This window comes from Taurulus bubalis, assembly GCF_910589615.1.
Source record: "Taurulus bubalis genome assembly, chromosome: 6".
Lineage (NCBI taxonomy): Eukaryota > Metazoa > Chordata > Actinopteri > Perciformes > Cottidae > Taurulus > Taurulus bubalis.
The window spans coordinates 21,625,377-21,644,377 of NC_136594.1; the positions used below are offsets into that span (position 1 = coordinate 21,625,377).

The window sequence follows — 19,001 nt, forward strand, 5'->3', positions numbered from 1 at the left end:
TAATTGACATGCTTTAGATTCTTATACAAGATTTCTTTAAAAAAAAAGTTTCTTAATGTTAGAATGGCATCTATTTTGTTTTGGGTTTGTTTAGATTTGTATTCTATTGGAGAGCAGTCAGACGATAATTGTGTAATTTATGTTTTACCACTTGATGTTACAGGTGGACTACAAAGCCGATGAGTGGCTAATGAAGAACATGGACCCTCTGAATGACAATGTGGCCACTCTTCTGCATCAGTCCACCGACAAATTTATAGCTGAGCTTTGGAAAGACGGTAAGCTCCCACCGTCTTATCTCTGACCCTTTGAAACAGTACTAGATACTAGTAGAAATCAATTATGGATACTCACCCTTAAGATTCATTATGTATGTACCTGTTTACCAGCACGTCAAAATGTCTCTCACTCAAACCTACTAACCACAGCTGTCTGCCTTGTTGTCCCAGGCCGATACATTTATGATTTCTAAGAATTAATTTAACATCCCCCTCCCTCCCTGTCTCTTTCTCTGTGTTGTAGAGATTCAGACCATTCAAAGGGCTTCATTCTATGACACTAGTCTGGATGACCCGGCAGGTGAATGACTGGGTCGTGCCGTAACAGACCTGGGCCAAAATAATAATAGCTGAAAATGAACAGCTTTGGATTGTGAAACCAAGCTGCTCAAGGTGCTTGGCGGGCTAAATATAAGCGCTTGCTTCCCAAGCAGGTTCATTTCTTGAAAGTGTAGCTACTGGTCTATTTTTGCCCAGATCTGGCTGTATGTTCCATGCTTCAGCCGGTGCTGTGTCTGTCGTAGCTCCAATGGCTCCCATTTGCTTCCAGGCTGCATGGCTCCCTTGTCTCAGCCAAAAGCAGTAGTGCCTGATTCCTGAATACGTTAGAGTAGTAGAATATAGTCAACTGCTCCCTCTAGTCGAACTAGTGTGCTGTAATTTGTGTCAGCATTTTTGTAGGCTGACACGGGTCTCGTGATCTTTGTGTGGTCAATAGCCCTGAAGCAAGCGGTTATATCGAGTGCAGCTGTTAGCCGTCTTCATAGCTCCTCTGTGATGGGATTCATCCACAAGCAAATTCAGGATTTGCAGCTTGACGGAACATTTTCTGACATTAATTTCCCACCTTCCTTGTTCCTCGATAGGATTACAGTAGCGGGGAATTGAAAGCAGATGTTGGTATTTGTTTTGGTTCTGAGCTCGGACGTCAGCGTAGAGGGTCCAGACAGCAGGCCGTATATCACCTCAGTCTGTGACTCATCAAATCCTTTTAAAGGTTTTTTTTATTAAACCTAGTCGGTTGGATAATAATATGTGACATAATGTTAAATCATCATGTCAAGTCATGCTCCGTGTCATTTTGTCAAGCTATTTTTTTTTAAATAGCTTAATCATTATATAGATAGATGGATAGATAGATAGATAGATAGATAGATAGATAGATAGATAGATAGATAGATAGATACTTTATTCATAAAAATATGAAGTATGAAAAATACTCAATATATACAATATAATAATACAATAAAATAGCAGAACATAACAAATTAAGTTTAATACGATTAAAAAATATTATAAAAACATTAAAGCACTGACTCATGTTTGTTGTAATTTGTTTTCCATCCCATATACACCGTCCTGCTGCTCTAAATGCACACTATAGCACCAACTCAGAATTTAAAATAGTATTAACCGTAACTCCATTTCCCATCTGTAAAAGAAATGATTTTGTTTTAGGAAATATAAATACTGTTGACCTGTTTTCTGAACAAATGGATTTGGAGCTGAGAACCACAGACTGGCAGGGAAGTCAAACAAGTATTTAGAGATGGAAGAATTGCAAATGTTTATATTTTTATAGATTTTTTTAACAATAGCTATAACACCAAATAATGTCTCCTGCTAACGGTGTACTCCTTTCAGTTTTGCACTTTCAAAACGTCGCAGGACTTGATAGATAGAATGGTCAGAATGCAGATATCCTGCCTTTTAGTTTCTAGCTCAGGTCAAACTCCTAAACAATCCTACATTTCCAGTAATATTGGTACATCCACTGCTCTTTCAAACTTGAAGTCCCCAGTCTTCTCCAAACTCAAACTGAAACGATGCAAATGATGTCGCTTGAGTAATTCTCTCACACTCAACAAAGCACACTGCAGAACTAGAGAGGATGTTATTCGGACAATTATTTTTAATGTTGAATAAACTGTATTTTATCTTTTTCTCAATCAATTAATCATCTTTTTGATTAATCAAATAATTGTTGCAGCGTTAGCCGCCATAAAACTGTTTTCACAGACTGAGAAGGACTAACCACCACTAGTCACCTGGTTTTCATGGGTAACATTGATGGGGTGTTAATTAAAAGGTTATGAACAGTTATAGTTATACAACAGAATAAATGATTTTACTCGCAATATGTTGATGCAGGTTTTGTATCATAAACAGTAAAATGTTGAAAGGCTTTCATGGAGCTGCCATCAAACATTGTCTCCCATCCACTAAGAACAGAGAGGAACATTTTCAATTCTATTTTCTATTTTTTATTCTGTTAAACTTCAAGGCTTTGTGAGTAAATCATAGTAAAAAAGGTGCTTCTTTCCAGGGTCACAGCACATTAGAGTCCTGTAGAGACCATCAGGAGTAGATAGGCCTCGCTCTCCATCTTCCATGCAGAAGCTAGCGGTAGTTCTAGACTTTTGAATGCTTCTTTATAGAGTGCCGTTGTTTGACTAGCGTGTGATGTCTTTTCCATCCATCTGCACTTCACGTAGCTCCATTACGTCACTGCTGCTGTGTTTTTGTCTCTGCTCCCCATGAAGTCTCCTCACTCTAACCAGTGCTCCTCATCTCCCCACCAGTCGACCGTATCGTGGGCCTGGACCAGGTGGCAGGGATGAACGAGACGGCCTTTGGCGCCACCTACAAAACGAAAAAGGGCATGTTTCGTACGGTGGGACAGCTCTACAAGGAGTCGCTGACCAAGCTCATGGCCACGCTGAGGAACACCAACCCCAACTTCGTTCGCTGCATCATCCCCAACCACGAAAAACGAGTAAATAAAGATTCTAAATGTATTTGTTAGAAGCTGTGTATCAAGCAGTGGAGTGTGAGGGACCTGTTAATCGTAGCAGAAATTGTACAACAGAATTGTTTCTGGTCTTAATGGTGAATTTGATCCTTCTCAGGCTGGTAAACTGGAGCCTCACCTGGTTCTGGACCAGCTGAAGTGTAATGGAGTCCTGGAGGGGATTCGCATCTGCAGACAGGGCTTCCCCAACCGTATCGTCTTCCAGGAGTTCAGACAGAGGTGACAAACAAGGAGAAGCTTTCTGAACTCTGTAATTCCATTGAACACAGAAGAAATGTTGATATTAATGCTCTCTTTTGTTCATAGATATGAGATCCTGACGCCTAACGCTATCCCCAAGGGATTCATGGACGGAAAGCAAGCCTGTGAGAGAATGGTAGGGCCTTTCTTTTCTCTTGCTCTATTTCAGTTTTAAAGCTACTGCCCTGGAACAATAGCATACAAAGTGTCTGTGGTGAAACACTCTAACACAAATACTTGCTTGATTATAATATCAAACTGTTTTCCAGGAAAATGTATTGAATTTATAAATAAATGTACCACATAACCCTGTCTACAGAGGTAATTTCTTAAAAAGTCTTCATGTGCCTTTTCTAGATCCGAGCCCTGGAGCTGGACCCCAACCTGTTCCGTATCGGTCAGAGTAAGATCTTCTTCAGAACCGGTGTTCTGGCTCACCTGGAGGAGGAGAGAGATCTGAAGATCACTGACATCATCATCTACTTCCAGTCTGTTTGCCGTGGATACTTGGCACGCAAGTGAGTGTCAGATCTCATGGTTTTTATAAATATACATCTGCATTTGGAAACCCAAGATGCATTTTAGGCCAGTGATGCAATTGCTCAGACTCTCACGGGTGGTTGAGGACACAAAGCATCATGCAGTATATATGCAGATACACTTTGTCAAGTGTGTATACAGCTTTAAATTAGAGCCTAAAGCAGCACAATAAGGAACATGACTGAGTTTGGTGCATCTACAGCTCATCTGTAGCCTAAACGCAGTGATGGTCGTTGGTCTGTAAATACACTGCTAGACCCAGACATTGACTTGTCGCCTGTTTTTGTACCATTTCTCCCCTTAGGGCCTTCGCTAAGAAGCAGCAGCAGCTGAGTGCCCTGAAGGTCCTCCAGAGGAACTGCGCTGCTTATTTGAAGCTGCGACACTGGCAGTGGTGGAGGCTTTTCACCAAGGTGAGAACTCTGACAGCCAACGTTACCAAATGGACGCAGATCTGCACAGCTCTACATCTCTGCCTCAATGAGGCAGAACCAATGTCTTCAGTTATATGAGCACTTAACTGACTATAAAGAATACTAAAATCTCTGCATCAGAGCTTTCTTTTTACTTTCCTATGGCAACTGAGACATGTTTTGCAGATGGAGAAATGCATTTGTTGCCTGATCAGACAGCATCTTTCTTGCTCAAGTTCATCTCTTTTTATTTCACTGGGCTCTTTAGAGCGGGGTATCCACAGGTCTTAAAACATCTTAACATAGTTATTTAAAAGTATAGAATACATTTTTTAAAGGTCTTCAATATTTTTTAACATTAGTTATATATTTGTATATTTGCTGCAGGCTGTTGGTCGATGTTATATACCTATAATCTAGACAAGTGAGCCTCAGACAACCAGTGGATTGTAAGAAACAGAAGGTCATGTTCTTAGTTTAAGTTCTTAGTTGTAAACACTGCTACTACCACTATCATGATTGGTGTGTGTCAATTTGTGCAAAAAAGTTTAATTAATAATATTTGAAATGCTTTATCTGGATCCAAGTCATGTACATTGATTAATTATATTACTAGGAACCTTATTATCAGTAAAAAGGTATTACATTGCAGTCCAACTCTAAGTATTGCATTTAATTTGGGGAACACTTCAACTCTGTCTCTCTCTCTCTCAGGTGAAGCCTCTGCTGCAGGTCACCCGGCAGGAAGAGGAGCTGCAGGCCAAAGATGAGGAGCTGGTAAAGGTGAAGGACAGACAGCTCAAGGTGGAGAATGAGCTTGTGGAGATGGAGAGGAAACACCAACAGGTAAACGGGCCCTCTATTATGGGAAATAAATATTTTCAACGTGCACAAGAAGGTATAATTGTAGTCCTAAAAATCGCCACAATCGCCTCAGAAAAACTTTTCATGTTACATGCTATTAATTCTGTACTCAAAGTGTTTGTAAGGAAATTACTATGTATTGTGTTCTATCAAAATTATAACAATTGAAGAAATCAACATCGCAGCTAAGAAGGTTACTTAATTTCTTAATAACTGTTCCCTCTCTCCAGCTCGTAGAGGAGAAGAATATTCTCGCAGAACAGCTCCACGCAGAGACGGAGCTCTTTGCGGAAGCCGAAGAGATGAGAGTTCGTCTGCTTTCTAGGAAGCAAGAGCTGGAGGAGATTCTTCATGACCTGGAGTCGAGGGTGGAGGAGGAGGAGGAGAGGAACCAGAGCCTGCAGAACGAGAAGAAGAAGATGCAGTCACACATTCAGGTGTATATCGTCACCTTTTTAAACTTCTACATATGTACCACAAACTTCTTTCCTTTGGTTTTGATATGCTAACATCTGTGCTGTTAGTTGCCTTTCAATAATATTATGCACATCATAATCACCATCATAATTGTCCATAGTTGAGCATTTAAAGGGCCTTTCTGTTATTTATATAGAAGTTGAAGAGGGTTGGAGTCACAGCTTTGGCTCACAAATGTGATAAAACCACACTGATGAAGCAGATTAGTTTGCAGAGAAATACTTTTTAAAGCCAAGTGTTGAGGAGATTTAAAGAGTTTATAAACTTCATTGTTGAGATTTCAACCTCTTGGATTGGATTGGTTTTGAATCTTTATCTGTGCATATGTGTGTTTTCGTTCTCGCAGGACCTGGAGGAGCAGCTTGATGAGGAGGAAGCTGCAAGACAGAAGCTGCAGCTGGACAAAGTGACAGCTGAGGCAAAGATCAAGAAAATGGAGGAGGACATTCTCCTGCTGGAGGACCAAAACTCCAAGTTCCTCAAGGTGAGAGGATTAGATCTGCAAATGATGAGTCAAAAGAAAAACAGAAAAGGTCAAATGAATAGCATACGTTGATTGCTGAGGCATATGATGGGATAGATATTAGAGTAATACAAATGTAATTGTATTTTTACCGTTTTACCTCCAGTTAGTTGTTGTGCTTCCAGTCTAACCAACACTTTGATTTCACACAACAGGAGAAAAAGCTGCTGGAGGACCGGATCGGCGAGATGACTTCTCAACTGACCGAGGAAGAGGAGAAAGCGAAGAACCTCGGCAAGGTCAAGAACAAGCAGGAGATGATGATGGTGGACCTGGAGGGTAAGCTACTGTTTCTGACGCCATTTTGGGTCCATTCACCAGAACACACACAACTAGGTGGATCAGTTTAACCCTCGTGTTGTCTTGGGGTCAAAATGACCCATCAACACACATACATATACACTCGTACACGGGTCATTTTGACCCCCAAGACAACACAAGGGTTAAGGACTATTTAAGTTACAGTGGCCTGTACGTAAGATAGCACAGTATCAATAAAAGGTTTTACGAACCATAGTTACAATGATCTGAACTGAAAACAACAGGTTAGGGTTTAGTGTGGGACTTGAGATTTCGCGGAAGAAGTATTAATTAATTTAAAATGTACTGTTAGCTATTATGTAGCGTACAGTTCAAGGATTGTGTTAAACTAACGTTCGCACTCATTCGGTGGTTGTCCTTGCAACAATAACAGAAAGCTGCACCAAACTGCATAAAACACTCTGTCTGATTGGGCAACGAAAAGGCAGTGTGGTGCGCTTTGCATTATCCACCTGCTAAATGCTAAATGTCGGATCAGGCCCTTAATCTGCGTAATTTAAGTGCAGGGTTGATAAAGAGCAGAGGTATGTAGGAATGTTTGAAAAAACACCCATGCATTGAGGCAAAGCAGCTAATCTGATTACCAATATTTGTGTCAAGCGGTTAGCAATTAGGTGTTTGTCACTATTTGTGACCTCTTTGTACCTCGTGTGACCTGATCCCTCTGTGACTTTGCCCATTTATCTTTTGAGATCTTTTTAAGGCAACGGTTTTCTCTTTTTTAAATAATTATGTGGTTATGGCTTCCTTCAGAGCGTTTGAAGAAGGAGGAGAAGACACGGCAGGAGCTGGAGAAGGCCAAACGCAAACTGGATGCTGAGACCACTGACCTGCAGGACCAGATTGTTGAGCTTCAGGCCCAGATAGAGGAGCTGAAGATCCAACTGAGCAAGAAGGAGGAGGAGCTGCAGGCTGCGCTGGCCAGGTCAGTGATGGACATGAAAATATATGTCAAAATTGACTGCATCAGATACCTTTTGCAAAATATAAAACACTGATAAACTAAATCTAGATGTGATAGTTTCAGATGGTACAGTGGATATTGACAAGATACAATCATTACGACAGTCAACTCATTTTGAAACCTAATGGTACAAATACTGAAAAGGGAAGATATAAAAGAAAGGTAATTAAGAATATTTGAAGAAAGGAAAGTATTGGGTGATATGACACCATAGCAATAAAACTCTTAACTTAACTTTTAGCCCGAAAAAAAGATTAACCAGAAGGGGCTAGTGACTTCCAGTTTAATACTCGTATTATAATAGTCTATAAATTCTTCATCTTGCCAGTACTGACGCAAATGCTATTATTCCTTTTAATTTATTGTTCTTTGACGGAAGTCTAATGATGGCTGTGCAGGAGTTTGTCACTTCACAATAATACAGATATTGTTTTTTGTATGAAATCAAAAGCCTGGGCATACTCTGAACTCACATCACTACAAACCTAAAGGTTTGGGAAAATATCACTGTTGGTTGTATTGTTAACTTTGGGTATGTGATGTTCAACTTCACGCACATCCTCTCACTAGTGCAGTACATCCTATTTCCATGACAACTGCACTCAAAGTCAATAGAAAGACCCTAAAATAGACGCTAGAACATACAAACAAACACTGAGTCAACTCTGACTTAAAGCAGCTATCGTCCTCTTCAGCTGCTGCAGTCGGTGTTTCAGCAAACAAACACACTTTCTCTCTCTTTCTCTCGCCTCAGTCCCACTCTGCTTTCCTCTGTTTGCCTTCAACAACGCCGACTGAGACCTTTCATCTCGGACGCAGCCGCGTCTAGTGAAGTCAAATTGATGTTGATTGACGATCTCTGTCATGGGCTTTGCAGTAGTTTTCCACATGAAGCGATCAAAGAGAGCTGGGATAAATCCAGCTGTCATTTCACAATGGAGTACCGTTTTTTTTTACCGTCAGATATCCCGATTGTAAAAAATGTTTGCAGCTATCTTTAGAAGACCTGCGTCTTACCATTCCACTCCTTCGTTGATCCTGATTTTTCCATCCATACATAGTGGGAAAAATATTCTGGGCAACACGTTTGGTGTTATGTTCACTCATTTTCCCATCCGTCACAAGACTGCATGCAGATGAGGTAAACAGCTGTGAAGGTCGTTGCTGTGAAGGTCATCACAGATTATTTTAGTGTTGACTTCTCAGTAGTGTCCTCCTCACAGCAGGCCAATAGTGCAGACTACAGGGCTCATTGGTTAATGTCTGTCTGACTAATTTCACACGCAGAAATCACCAGTTTAGTCACAGCTCCACATAATTAAGCTTTAATTAAACTTGATGTGCCCCATTTTGATTTTAGCAGCTATTTTGAGAACAATTGTATTATGTTTTTTTTTTTTATGGGAAATTACTTTTAGATTGGAGTCATTAGTGCCTTTAATCAACACTGTGGCATTGTGTTAATTATAAAACTGAATCATTATTACATCCAGTGAGTCTAATCAGTGGGTTTCTTGGTCAGTGAAGAATGTTACGGGAGTCTTGCAGCCGGCATGAATTGGACTTAAACAGATCAGCATACTCATCAACATTTCCATCTTCATGGAGAACACACACAGGTTTTATGTGGAAAGCTTCAGCAGTAAATAGATCACCACACTGCCACCCTGTGTGCACTGGTGGCCTCATCTCAAGTAAAAAAAATACATCACCTGCTTGCCTTTCATTGAATATACATATCATTTAACAGACAATACAAGTTAGATTGAGTGGAGAAGAAATCCTCAGCTGAAGGTCTAGGCTGAGATGTTGTTTCAGAATCAGAAACCGTTTATTTGCCAGGAATGTTTACACAAACGAGGAATTTTTCTAGGCAGAAGGTGCATACATTAGACATGAGACAAACAACAATCAACAACCAACGACAACAACAGTGCAATGATATTAAATCAAGTATAAGATAAAGTGCTCAGACAAACAGATAACGTTAATGTAAGTGTATGTTAAAGTGACGTGTGTGTTTCTTCATTACGTGAAAGACTAAGTTGTATGATAAGGGTCTACTCTTAAAAAACTGACTTGTGTTACATGTCTCCGACCAGGAGTGATGAGGAGACGCTGCAGAAGAACAACGCCTTGAAGCAGGTTCGGGAGCTGCAGGCCCACCTTGCTGAGCTTCAGGAGGACCTGGAGTCAGAGAAGATGTGTCGAAGTAAAGCTGAAAAACTTAAGAGGGACCTGAGTGAGGAGCTTGAGGCCCTGAAGACGGAGCTGGAAGACACGCTGGATACCACCGCTGCTCAGCAAGAGCTCCGGTACATATTCATGTCTGTTTGTCAGCGATTACAAAAGGGGAACAAAGTCAGTTTACAGGTGTTAGGGAGTACGACTCCATATGTGAAAGTGTTGTTGTTGCTCCAAAAGGGAGCTATTCAAAAGCAGATAAATTGCATCAAGTGATGTCCCATGAGTCAGCATAGAAAGAAGTGGTCTCATCAGACCTCTGAAGCTGCTCCTCATCTTTGCTTGAGGCTTACATTATGAATACATTATGACAATGAAGAAGAAAAGAGGAAGCCTCAGGTCCTGCCCATCAGGAGTCAGTGCAATGCTAAAGTACTATCAAGTCATGTTTCTAATGTTTTTTATACTGGTGTTAAACTAAAGGGTTTAACAAAAGCTGTTTATGAATTATTCATTTACACATTCTCTCAACTGGACATTCTCTAACTAGTGTTTGATCTTTGCCACTAATACGCTACAAACCTGTATAGGAATTATTTCTGTGGTTCCAAACTAAAACATTTTATTTATTTATTTCCATATTAAGACAACAATAAACCCTGCATGTTAATTATTTTATTTTTTTTAACTATCCTCTCACGTGTCTAAACTCCAGGTCCAAGCGAGAGCAAGAGGTGGCAGAGCTGAAGAAGGCCATCGATGAGGAGACCAAAAACCACGAGGCTCAGATCCAGGACGTGAGACAGAGGCACGCCACAGCGCTGGAAGAAGTGACTGAACAGCTGGAGCAGGCCAAGCGGGTGAGTGGGTCGTACCTTGTTACACTCGCAGGGCTTGTACACATCAGCCGATATCAGCGGTATGATATGGAGACAGAACAATGTCAAATTGTTAATGTTAACACATTAAACAAGTTTTTTGCTCCGCACAGTTCAAGGCCAACCTGGAGAAGAACAAGCAGAGTCTGGAGAGTGACAACAAAGAGTTGGCCTGTGATGTGAAGAGTCTGCAACAGGCAAAGACGGAGTCTGAATATAAGAGGAAGAAAATGGAGACCCAGCTGCAGGAGTTTATGTCCAGGGCCACCGAGGGAGAGAGGGCCAAGGGAGAGCTGGCCGAACGCTCACACAAACTCCAGGTGAATACCTCCAGACACTCAGACAGCAGAAGCAACCATTTGGAGCCGTTTTGCTATGAAATTAAGGGATATAGCCCCAGATTACTCTAAAACCCAACGCATATTTTATAGGGATTATCAATGACACAATGGTTTTGTTTAGTATACTTTCCTCATAGCCACATTGATCTTTTTTAGACGGAGCTGGACAATGCATTCACTTTGCTGGATGGGTCAGAGAAGAAGGGCGTCAAACTGGCCAAGGAAGTCGACAAACTGAACAGCAAACTGCAAGAATCAGAGGTATGAAGGAGACCGCGTCAGTCAAGATTAAAGCGACAGGAAATCTGTTCTTATTCTGTTATCGCACCTCAGTCATTAGTAATTGTCTCGTACTAATAACAACAACCGGTATAACAGATTTGTCTCCCTGCTTTTCTTTCTTCTGGGTCATCATCTGTGGTGTGTAGGAGTTGCGGCAGGAGGAGACGCGTCAGAAGCTGAACCTGGGCGGCCAGATCCGCCAGCTGGAGGTGGATAAGAACGCCTTGCTGGAGCAGCAAGAGGACGACGAGGAGACACGACGCAACCTGGAGAAACAGCTGCAGATGGTGCACTCGCAGGTACAGTGATACCTAGATATTGGTCTTACACCCACAAACATATAAGGCAGGCACACCGTTCAGTGCAAAGAGGGAGGGCAGACTAAAGCAATGAGACCTTGCAGCAAATTAAAGACCACATGAATTGAAAATGTGTCTGGAAGCGGATGGATCTTAGTAGAAACTATACATTTCTGCTGAGATTGCTGGTAGAAGGAGAATTCACTTACAGCGCTGCTGTCTTAGCAAGATGAACACTTGTTGGAATGTTGTATTATCTTAATGTAAATACTGATTCTTATTATTTTTTTAAATGGCCTTCCTGTAGCTGTTTGAGACGAAGAAGAAGCTAGAGGAGGACGTGGGGTCGATGGAGGGCCTCGAGGAAGTGAAGAGAAAGCTCCAGAAAGACGTGGAGCTGACCAGCCAGCGTCTGGAGGAGAAGAGCATGGCCATGGACAAGATGGAGAAGACCAAGAACCGACTGCAGCAGGAGCTCGACGACCTGATGGTGGACTTGGACCAACAGAGACAGATCGTCTCAAACCTTGAAAAAAAACAAAAGAAGTTCGACCAGGTATGCTGGACCGCCAAAATGTTTCAGAAAGGGTTCAGCGTGTTAATAATTAACCGATAAGACAGATTCATGCCATCAGTTAAAAATGAGAATAGCTGGACCACCAGCGTTGAGAAAGTGGCTGTATGTGTCCACAACAATGCCTGCAACACAGTGGCTGCAAGTTCTCCATGACGGGTGAACTCTGCACCCGGTTGCCTTTTTAAATGATTTAATCTTGTTAGTTCCTCTTGAAGAGCCTAACCTTGTTGCTTAACGGTTAATGATCAGTTACCTAGGGTCAGCTAGAGAAACGGTGGATCGAGGTCTCATGTTTGTATGTATTGAAGGCGTTTGTTTCTTTGTCTGCGCTAGCTGCTTGCTGAAGAGAAGACCATCTCCGCTCGGTACGCCGAGGAGCGCGACCGTGCGGAGGCCGAGGCCAGAGAGAAGGATACCAAAGCCCTGTCGATGGCCAGAGCTCTGGAGGAGGCCTTGGAGGCCAAAGAGGAACTGGAGCGGTTTAACAAGCAGCTCCGTGCTGAAATGGAGGACTTGATGAGCTCCAAGGATGACGTGGGGAAGAACGTGAGTGACCTTTGACCTCTTAAATGACACTTCCAAGTGTTAAATGGCCATCTAAAACCGAGGTGACAGATAGAAGATTACATTTATTTAGATTTAATTTACAGCAGAAATTAAGTTGTAGCTTCCACTGCACCGATGATACTATATATATATATATATATATATATATATATATATGATACTAAAAATGAAACATGAAATCACATTGAGTATCAAAGGTTTTGTTGACATAGTTGTTTATCCTGATGATGCGTACAGGTCCATGAACTGGAAAAGTCCAAGCGAACTCTGGAGCAACAGGTGGAGGAGATGAGAACTCAGCTGGAGGAGCTGGAGGACGAGCTTCAGGCCACGGAGGACGCCAAGCTGCGTCTGGAGGTCAACATGCAGGCCATGAAGGCCCAGTTTGACCGAGACCTGCAGGCCAGAGATGAGCAGGGAGAGGAGAAGAAGAGGTCGCTTGTCAAACAGGTGCACGGGGAACACAGAGATGACCCGCAGGAATTGGCTCCATACGTCTTATATATTTGTATTGACATGCCGTGTTGTTTACTCTATCAGGTGCGTGAGATGGAGGCAGAGTTGGAGGACGAGAGGAAACAGAGAACTCTGGCTGTCGCCTCCAAGAAGAAGCTGGAGATGGACCTGAACGAGCTGGAAGGGCAGATTGAAGCCGCTAACAAGGGCAGGGAGGAGGCTGTGAAACAACTCAAAAAACTACAGGTACACACACACACACGTTCAGTGCATAGACTAGAAGCTTTTTGATGGGACACCCTCCGTATATTGCTGGTGCAGCACAAAGAAAAGTGATACCATTTCTAGTGTTATGGGTTTTAAGCTAACTTAATGGTGTCCATTATCTGTGTCAGCTGCTGCTGTCCATGTTGATTAGTGGCCAAATCAATGAGTTAAATGAAACACCTGACTGTTATTTTTCTGGTCCACATTGTCTCTGTAGGCTCAGATGAAGGACTATCAGAGGGAGCTGGAGGAGGCCAGATCCTCCAGGGATGAGATCTTCACCCAGTCCAAGGAGAGCGAGAAGAAGCTCAAGGGCCTAGAAGCTGAAATCCTGCAGCTACAGGAGGTCAAATTCCATGTTTTCATTGAAATGGAAAATTGCTTTGAACTAGAGATCAGCTAATTGTCTCATATGAACTGTTCATTTGTATTTTATTCATGACAAGCAAAGTGACGTAGAGAAAGAATGAATATCAACTTATTCATCAGCCTTGTTCCAGTCAGACTTTATTTGATGGACAAGAATGGGAGCGCCGTGCTGATCCTCCTGTGTGTTCTGTGTGGTTTGAGTAGGACCACGCGGCGTCCGAGAGAGCCCGTCGTCATGCCGAACAGGAGAGGGATGAGCTGGCGGATGAGATCTCCAACACTGCTTCTGGAAAGTCAGTGTTGCCTTATTCATTCGGATATTTTAAATGTCTTAAAAAAATATGTATTTTTAACGTCTTGAAAGGTATTGAATTTAATCCTGCGTATACCGTGAATAACCGTGTGTGTTTGTGTGTGTGTGTGTGTGTGTGTGTGTGTGTTTGTGTGTCAGGTCGTCGCTGCTGGAAGAGAAGAGACGGCTGGAAGCTCGCATCGCCCAGCTGGAGGAGGAGCTGGAGGAGGAGCAGGGCAACATGGAGCTGCTCAACGACCGTTTCAGAAAGACCAACATCCAGGTAACGAGGCTTTGCACTTGAGACGATGGTTATTATACGCATTATTATTATTATTATTATTATCAGCAGAAACTTGATGACACGCGACGTCTCTTCCTCAGATCGACGCCCTGAACACCGAGTTGACCGGAGAACGCAGCACTGCACAGAAGAGCGAGAACGCTCGACAACAGATGGAGCGGCAGAACAAGGTCTTGAATAGTTTGTTGAATGCATTAGCATATATGATAAATACGCTTGCATAAAAGAGAAGAAGCTGATTACCTGTGAATGTTGAATGTGAGCGATTATAAACACCTAGACTATGAGAAAAGTGATCAAATCCAGAATACATACGTATGTATGTATGCATCTTGTCATATTTACTGCTGATGAATCTAACGGTTACATCTTCTGAACGCAGGATTTGAAAACCAAGCTCGCAGAGCTGGAGGGAACCGTCAAGTCAAAGTTTAAGGCGTCCATCACTGCCCTGGAGGCCAAGATCCTCCAGCTGGAGGAGCAGATGGAGCAGGAAGCAAAGTAAGTGACATGTTGTGGAAAGCATTTAGTCTCAACTGATAAAACACCACTGGAGAGATGTTTGAACATCGATAAACCATCATGACATTTTAAAGACATTAATGGTGGTAGATGGTGCTAGTAGCGTTGGTGGATACAGACGATAACGAGCTGTCGTCTTACACGTTTCCTTTATTTTTTGACTCAGGGAACGAGCAGCAGCCAACAAGATCGTCCGTCGCACGGAGAAGAAGTTGAAGGAGGTGATGCTGCAGGTGGATGATGAGCGTCGTCATGCTGACCAGTACAAGGAGCAGGTATTGACTCACGAGACGCAAAGCTGTCGCACCTGAAAAGAATCACTCCTGTTCGGTTATGGAAGCCAACCAGCTGTGTCCGTCCCCCCGTCAGATGGAGAAAGCCAACTCTCGCATGAAGCAGCTGAAGCGTCAGCTGGAGGAGGCGGAGGAGGAGGCCACCAGGGCCAACGCCACCCGCAGGAAGCTGCAAAGGGAGCTGGACGACGCCACCGAGGCCAGCGAGGGGCTCACCCGAGAGGTCAACTCGCTCAAGAACCGCCTCAGGTACGAGGACTCTGAAAGATAGATCTCATACACAATCTGTAAGGTGTCGAGCTATTTTACTGGCACAGTATCCAGTAATATCATTCTGATATACTTATTAGTGCAATATGAAAGTTTGTCTTCAGCTTGTGTGTGTTGGCAGGGATTATGTTACATGTTTTCTTGCCAAGAGTTAGGGGAGAAGTTTGTCTCACGTCTGTTTGATATGGTGCTGGAACGAGGAGGAGCCGAGCTCATCTTAGAGTAAAAACTGGAAACAGCTGGCCTGAATCTGTCCTAAGTTCAATATGAAATCTGTGTACATCATCTCCAATTAGTAGGGATGTCATGATTATCCAAATCCACTCATATTTATACATAAAACCCTGTTGGGGTTAGTTTTACTGCCGTACTGTTTCTGACCTCAACGCACTGTAAGAAGACGCATTTCACTTTCACTAAAAATATAATTAAAATATATATAAATATATAATTAATATTAAATAAATACTTCCTGTCGCTGATTCCCAAGACATTGTTCCAGCATATGACCCTTCAGTCAGGCCGGCTGTTTCTCCCCAAATATAAATCACCTCCTCGCCACACACACATTGATCTCCTCATCACAAACTCCACGAGAAAGCAGTTTAGTGAATTTTTCAAACGTTGAGCGACTCCTTCAAGCAGCAGGTTGTTTACGTTGTTTACGTTGTTTTGTTGATTTGTTGATTTGTTTGGCGCAGGCGCGGCGGGCCGGTCAGCACCTTCTCCTCCGGCCGCTCCGGCCGCCGCAACCTCAATCTGGACGGCGCCTCCGTCGACATGTCGGACGATGACGCCGACAGCCGCGCCGGCGACTTCAACGAGACGCAAACCACCAACGCCGAGTAACCGCGGCGACCCTTTCGCTCCTCGCCTTTCGCTCCTCACCTTTTTCCCTCTCCCTCACCCGCCTGTGACCCCACCACCACCACCACCACACCCCGAAGGAAGATCCTTGGCGTCTCCATCGTCTTTATTCATTTCAAACCACTGACTAGACAGATGATTGGAGCGATGTTTTTTTGGTAGCGTGTGCCTGGAAGCCCTTTTTGTATCAGTTAACACTTCAGGGAAACTCCATCGCCCATGAAGTGCAGCCTCGGGCCCTCGAGAGCCACAGGGGGGCAAACGGACAATTCTGCCTTCCTCTGCTCTCCCGACTCGCCTCAGCGCCGTGAGGAAACACGCTCCCTCCCACCCGGCGTCAAGTCCTCTGCTCAGCTTATTGAGAAACGTATACATAGGTGCAAAGTGCTTTTTATACATATGAAGCTGTAGGTGGAAGCTGTGAAGTGTACGCACACGTCAAGTAGTAACGTATGTGAACGCACCCCATATGGAATGGCAGGTCTACAAGGAAACATGTCACACTTTGGTGTTGTTCTTGGTGTTCTGCTCACTAGTTGTGTAAAAGCCATCTCGTACCCGACGCACTCCCTCCTCCCAAAACAGAAAAGGTCACGTGGCCTTCGGACCGCCAGCTGCTTTTGTTGCATCCGTCTCCCTCTGAAGTACGGACCGTTTGCTTCTCCACGACAGGAACGACCAACATCTCGGGACGCGCAAATGAAGAACAGACTCTGGGTTTGAAGTGTATTACTGTGAAGAAAAAAAAGGTATTTTATGGTCTGTGTTGCTTCATCTCAACATTTAATGACAGAATGTCTCGCTGGGTTTTGTCCTCTACCGTGAGCCTGAGCTGCACCGATGCTGAAAGATGCACAGACCTGCACAGGAAGACGTTTGCATCTGGAAACCAACAGGGAGACCAAGCTCTTTCTTACTGGGAGCACTAAACTTTCACTCGGTCCACGTTTTCACAATTTTGACACTAAATAGTTATGAAGTTGATTGACAGTCGTTTGTGCCCCAGTTTGTTTGATCACGGCTTTTGAGTCACAGAGCTTACAGATGACCTGCTGACCTTTGGAAACGACGTCCTTTAAACTTCCTCCCGCGGTTCTGAAGGCCTTTGCAGAATCCTCAGCTCTAAAAACAAGATTTTATAACTTTTTTTTAGCAAGAATCAATGAGACTTTACAGCTACAATTCCATAACTGGTTTCTGACCCGTTTCTCAAGTTACATTATTTCCTAATTCCTAATGTTTGGTCACACAAGACCATATACATTGTGACTTTTCTTATTTCTTTTTAATTTGTTCACATTCATGTCACATTTCATAAAAAACCAAAAACACACTCATCCACGTTGGCTAATAATTGAAAAGAGAAGAAAAAGGGACGCAACTGTATTTTTCAAAACCGAGAGCAAGTGTTAAACCTTTTTCAAAGCACTTTATTCATTTTTCAGAAGGAACTTCTCAGCTCTGTCACTCAAACGTTACGCCAACATGAAGGTGAACCAACTGGGGCCGCTTTGGGATTTAAACCCCGACTCTTCCGACTACCAACATGTGATGAGGCACTTAGTTCACCTTTGCATTTTAGCCCAGGTTCCTTTTTAATAACGTTTTTCACAAAGTGAAGCGATGCTTGAGACACAGCAGCCACCACGAGAGCGATTAAACTACGTGCCAGGGTGCAAATATAAAACCCTTACTCTTTACTTTATCATGGATCTGAAGATTAGGGCGTTCGTCTTCAGCGGACTTCTTTGCCCTTCTCCTAATTGTTAACAGTGTTTCTTTAAAAGTGCCTTAGACACTAAATAAGAACATGAGCGGGCAACCATTTCACTCCAGGTGTGAAAGAGATGAACCGGGTCCACCGAGCAGAGGGTCACCTCTTTCTTTAGTATTTGTTCTGCTACATATCATATCGGCCGCCTAGCTCCATGTTCATAACCGCCTAGCTTGAGTGTTTGTTCAGAATCAGTGTTTCAGCATCAGAACGAGACGTGGAGCTCCACAAACTGAGTTTGGTACTAAGGTTTTCCTGTGGAACCAAGACTTCGTACTGATGCCATTTTGGGAAACGATGGTCTGCACAGGATTCCATTTGGTTGAGAGCTTTAACCTCCACAAGTAGTTAACTCCATTTTTATTTTATTATTATTATTATTACCCAGCTGGCTGTTGACAACCAGGCATTCAACTGCAAATACTCCCATCATATTATTTCTTGTATTCCTGTATTTCTAGACATTGTTTTTTGTTTTGTTGGTTTTTGTAAGGAAAATAAAGCATTTTCATTGTAGCCGTTATGGTTTGATTTGTCTTTTTGCATTTTATTCAGACTGGTCTCAGTTTCTCGTGTTTTAATGTCCAGTTCTCTCTTTTTCTGCTCTGATCAGATATCAAGCTTTTATAGTTATAATATATATATATATATATATATCTCTAATATTATAGTCATTATTCCAGACTTGGAACACTGAACTATGGCTTTTTCTCAACTTTATGATACTAGAACTTTTTCATGGCATGCTACACTGACTGCTATACTATGCGAGTGCAACGCCCAGTGAAAACACGTCGGTTGAACTGGCCAAACATTTGGCTTGAGGTGTTATGTCTCACTCTCACCCTCTCTCTCTCTGTTGGTCCTCAAGGATGGCAACTTAGGCCCCCAAATAAAAAGGGCCCCAACCCGTTGAAGATGTAGATTTATTATATCTAAAAATCATAATAAATCTTCAGCTGTAACATATTTGTTCAGTCTTGAATTATGTTATTCTTTGTACCCCAAAATAACTTAAATCCTCCCT

General features: G+C 42.7%; 1 protein-coding gene across 2 annotated transcripts in view; it reads left to right on the plus strand.

Moving 5' to 3' along the window:
• Positions 1 to 16,182, plus strand: part of myh10 (myosin, heavy chain 10, non-muscle) — a gene marked incomplete at both ends in the record, with an annotated part of 45,462 nt that extends 29,280 nt beyond the window's left edge. The window contains 29 exons of one of the 2 annotated variants that reach the window (XM_079219094.1): positions 164 to 278; positions 523 to 579; positions 2,861 to 3,054; positions 3,188 to 3,309; positions 3,397 to 3,466; positions 3,688 to 3,848; positions 4,175 to 4,283; positions 4,998 to 5,129; positions 5,378 to 5,584; positions 5,971 to 6,108; positions 6,303 to 6,426; positions 7,222 to 7,393; positions 9,535 to 9,747; positions 10,332 to 10,476; positions 10,608 to 10,814; positions 10,992 to 11,096; positions 11,264 to 11,416; positions 11,724 to 11,972; positions 12,327 to 12,539; positions 12,798 to 13,010; positions 13,101 to 13,262; positions 13,501 to 13,629; positions 13,857 to 13,945; positions 14,104 to 14,227; positions 14,329 to 14,418; positions 14,631 to 14,749; positions 14,937 to 15,045; positions 15,140 to 15,312; positions 16,035 to 16,182. In XM_079219094.1, coding sequence (XP_079075220.1) covers positions 164 to 278; positions 523 to 579; positions 2,861 to 3,054; positions 3,188 to 3,309; positions 3,397 to 3,466; positions 3,688 to 3,848; positions 4,175 to 4,283; positions 4,998 to 5,129; positions 5,378 to 5,584; positions 5,971 to 6,108; positions 6,303 to 6,426; positions 7,222 to 7,393; positions 9,535 to 9,747; positions 10,332 to 10,476; positions 10,608 to 10,814; positions 10,992 to 11,096; positions 11,264 to 11,416; positions 11,724 to 11,972; positions 12,327 to 12,539; positions 12,798 to 13,010; positions 13,101 to 13,262; positions 13,501 to 13,629; positions 13,857 to 13,945; positions 14,104 to 14,227; positions 14,329 to 14,418; positions 14,631 to 14,749; positions 14,937 to 15,045; positions 15,140 to 15,312; positions 16,035 to 16,182 — 4,242 coding nt within the window. The remainder of the gene's footprint in view (positions 1 to 163; positions 279 to 522; positions 580 to 2,860; positions 3,055 to 3,187; positions 3,310 to 3,396; positions 3,467 to 3,687; positions 3,849 to 4,174; positions 4,284 to 4,997; positions 5,130 to 5,377; positions 5,585 to 5,970; positions 6,109 to 6,302; positions 6,427 to 7,221; positions 7,394 to 9,534; positions 9,748 to 10,331; positions 10,477 to 10,607; positions 10,815 to 10,991; positions 11,097 to 11,263; positions 11,417 to 11,723; positions 11,973 to 12,326; positions 12,540 to 12,797; positions 13,011 to 13,100; positions 13,263 to 13,500; positions 13,630 to 13,856; positions 13,946 to 14,103; positions 14,228 to 14,328; positions 14,419 to 14,630; positions 14,750 to 14,936; positions 15,046 to 15,139; positions 15,313 to 16,034) is intronic. The other variant, XM_079219095.1, reaches the window with a different exon arrangement.
• Between the last annotated feature and the right edge of the window lie 2,819 nt (positions 16,183 to 19,001).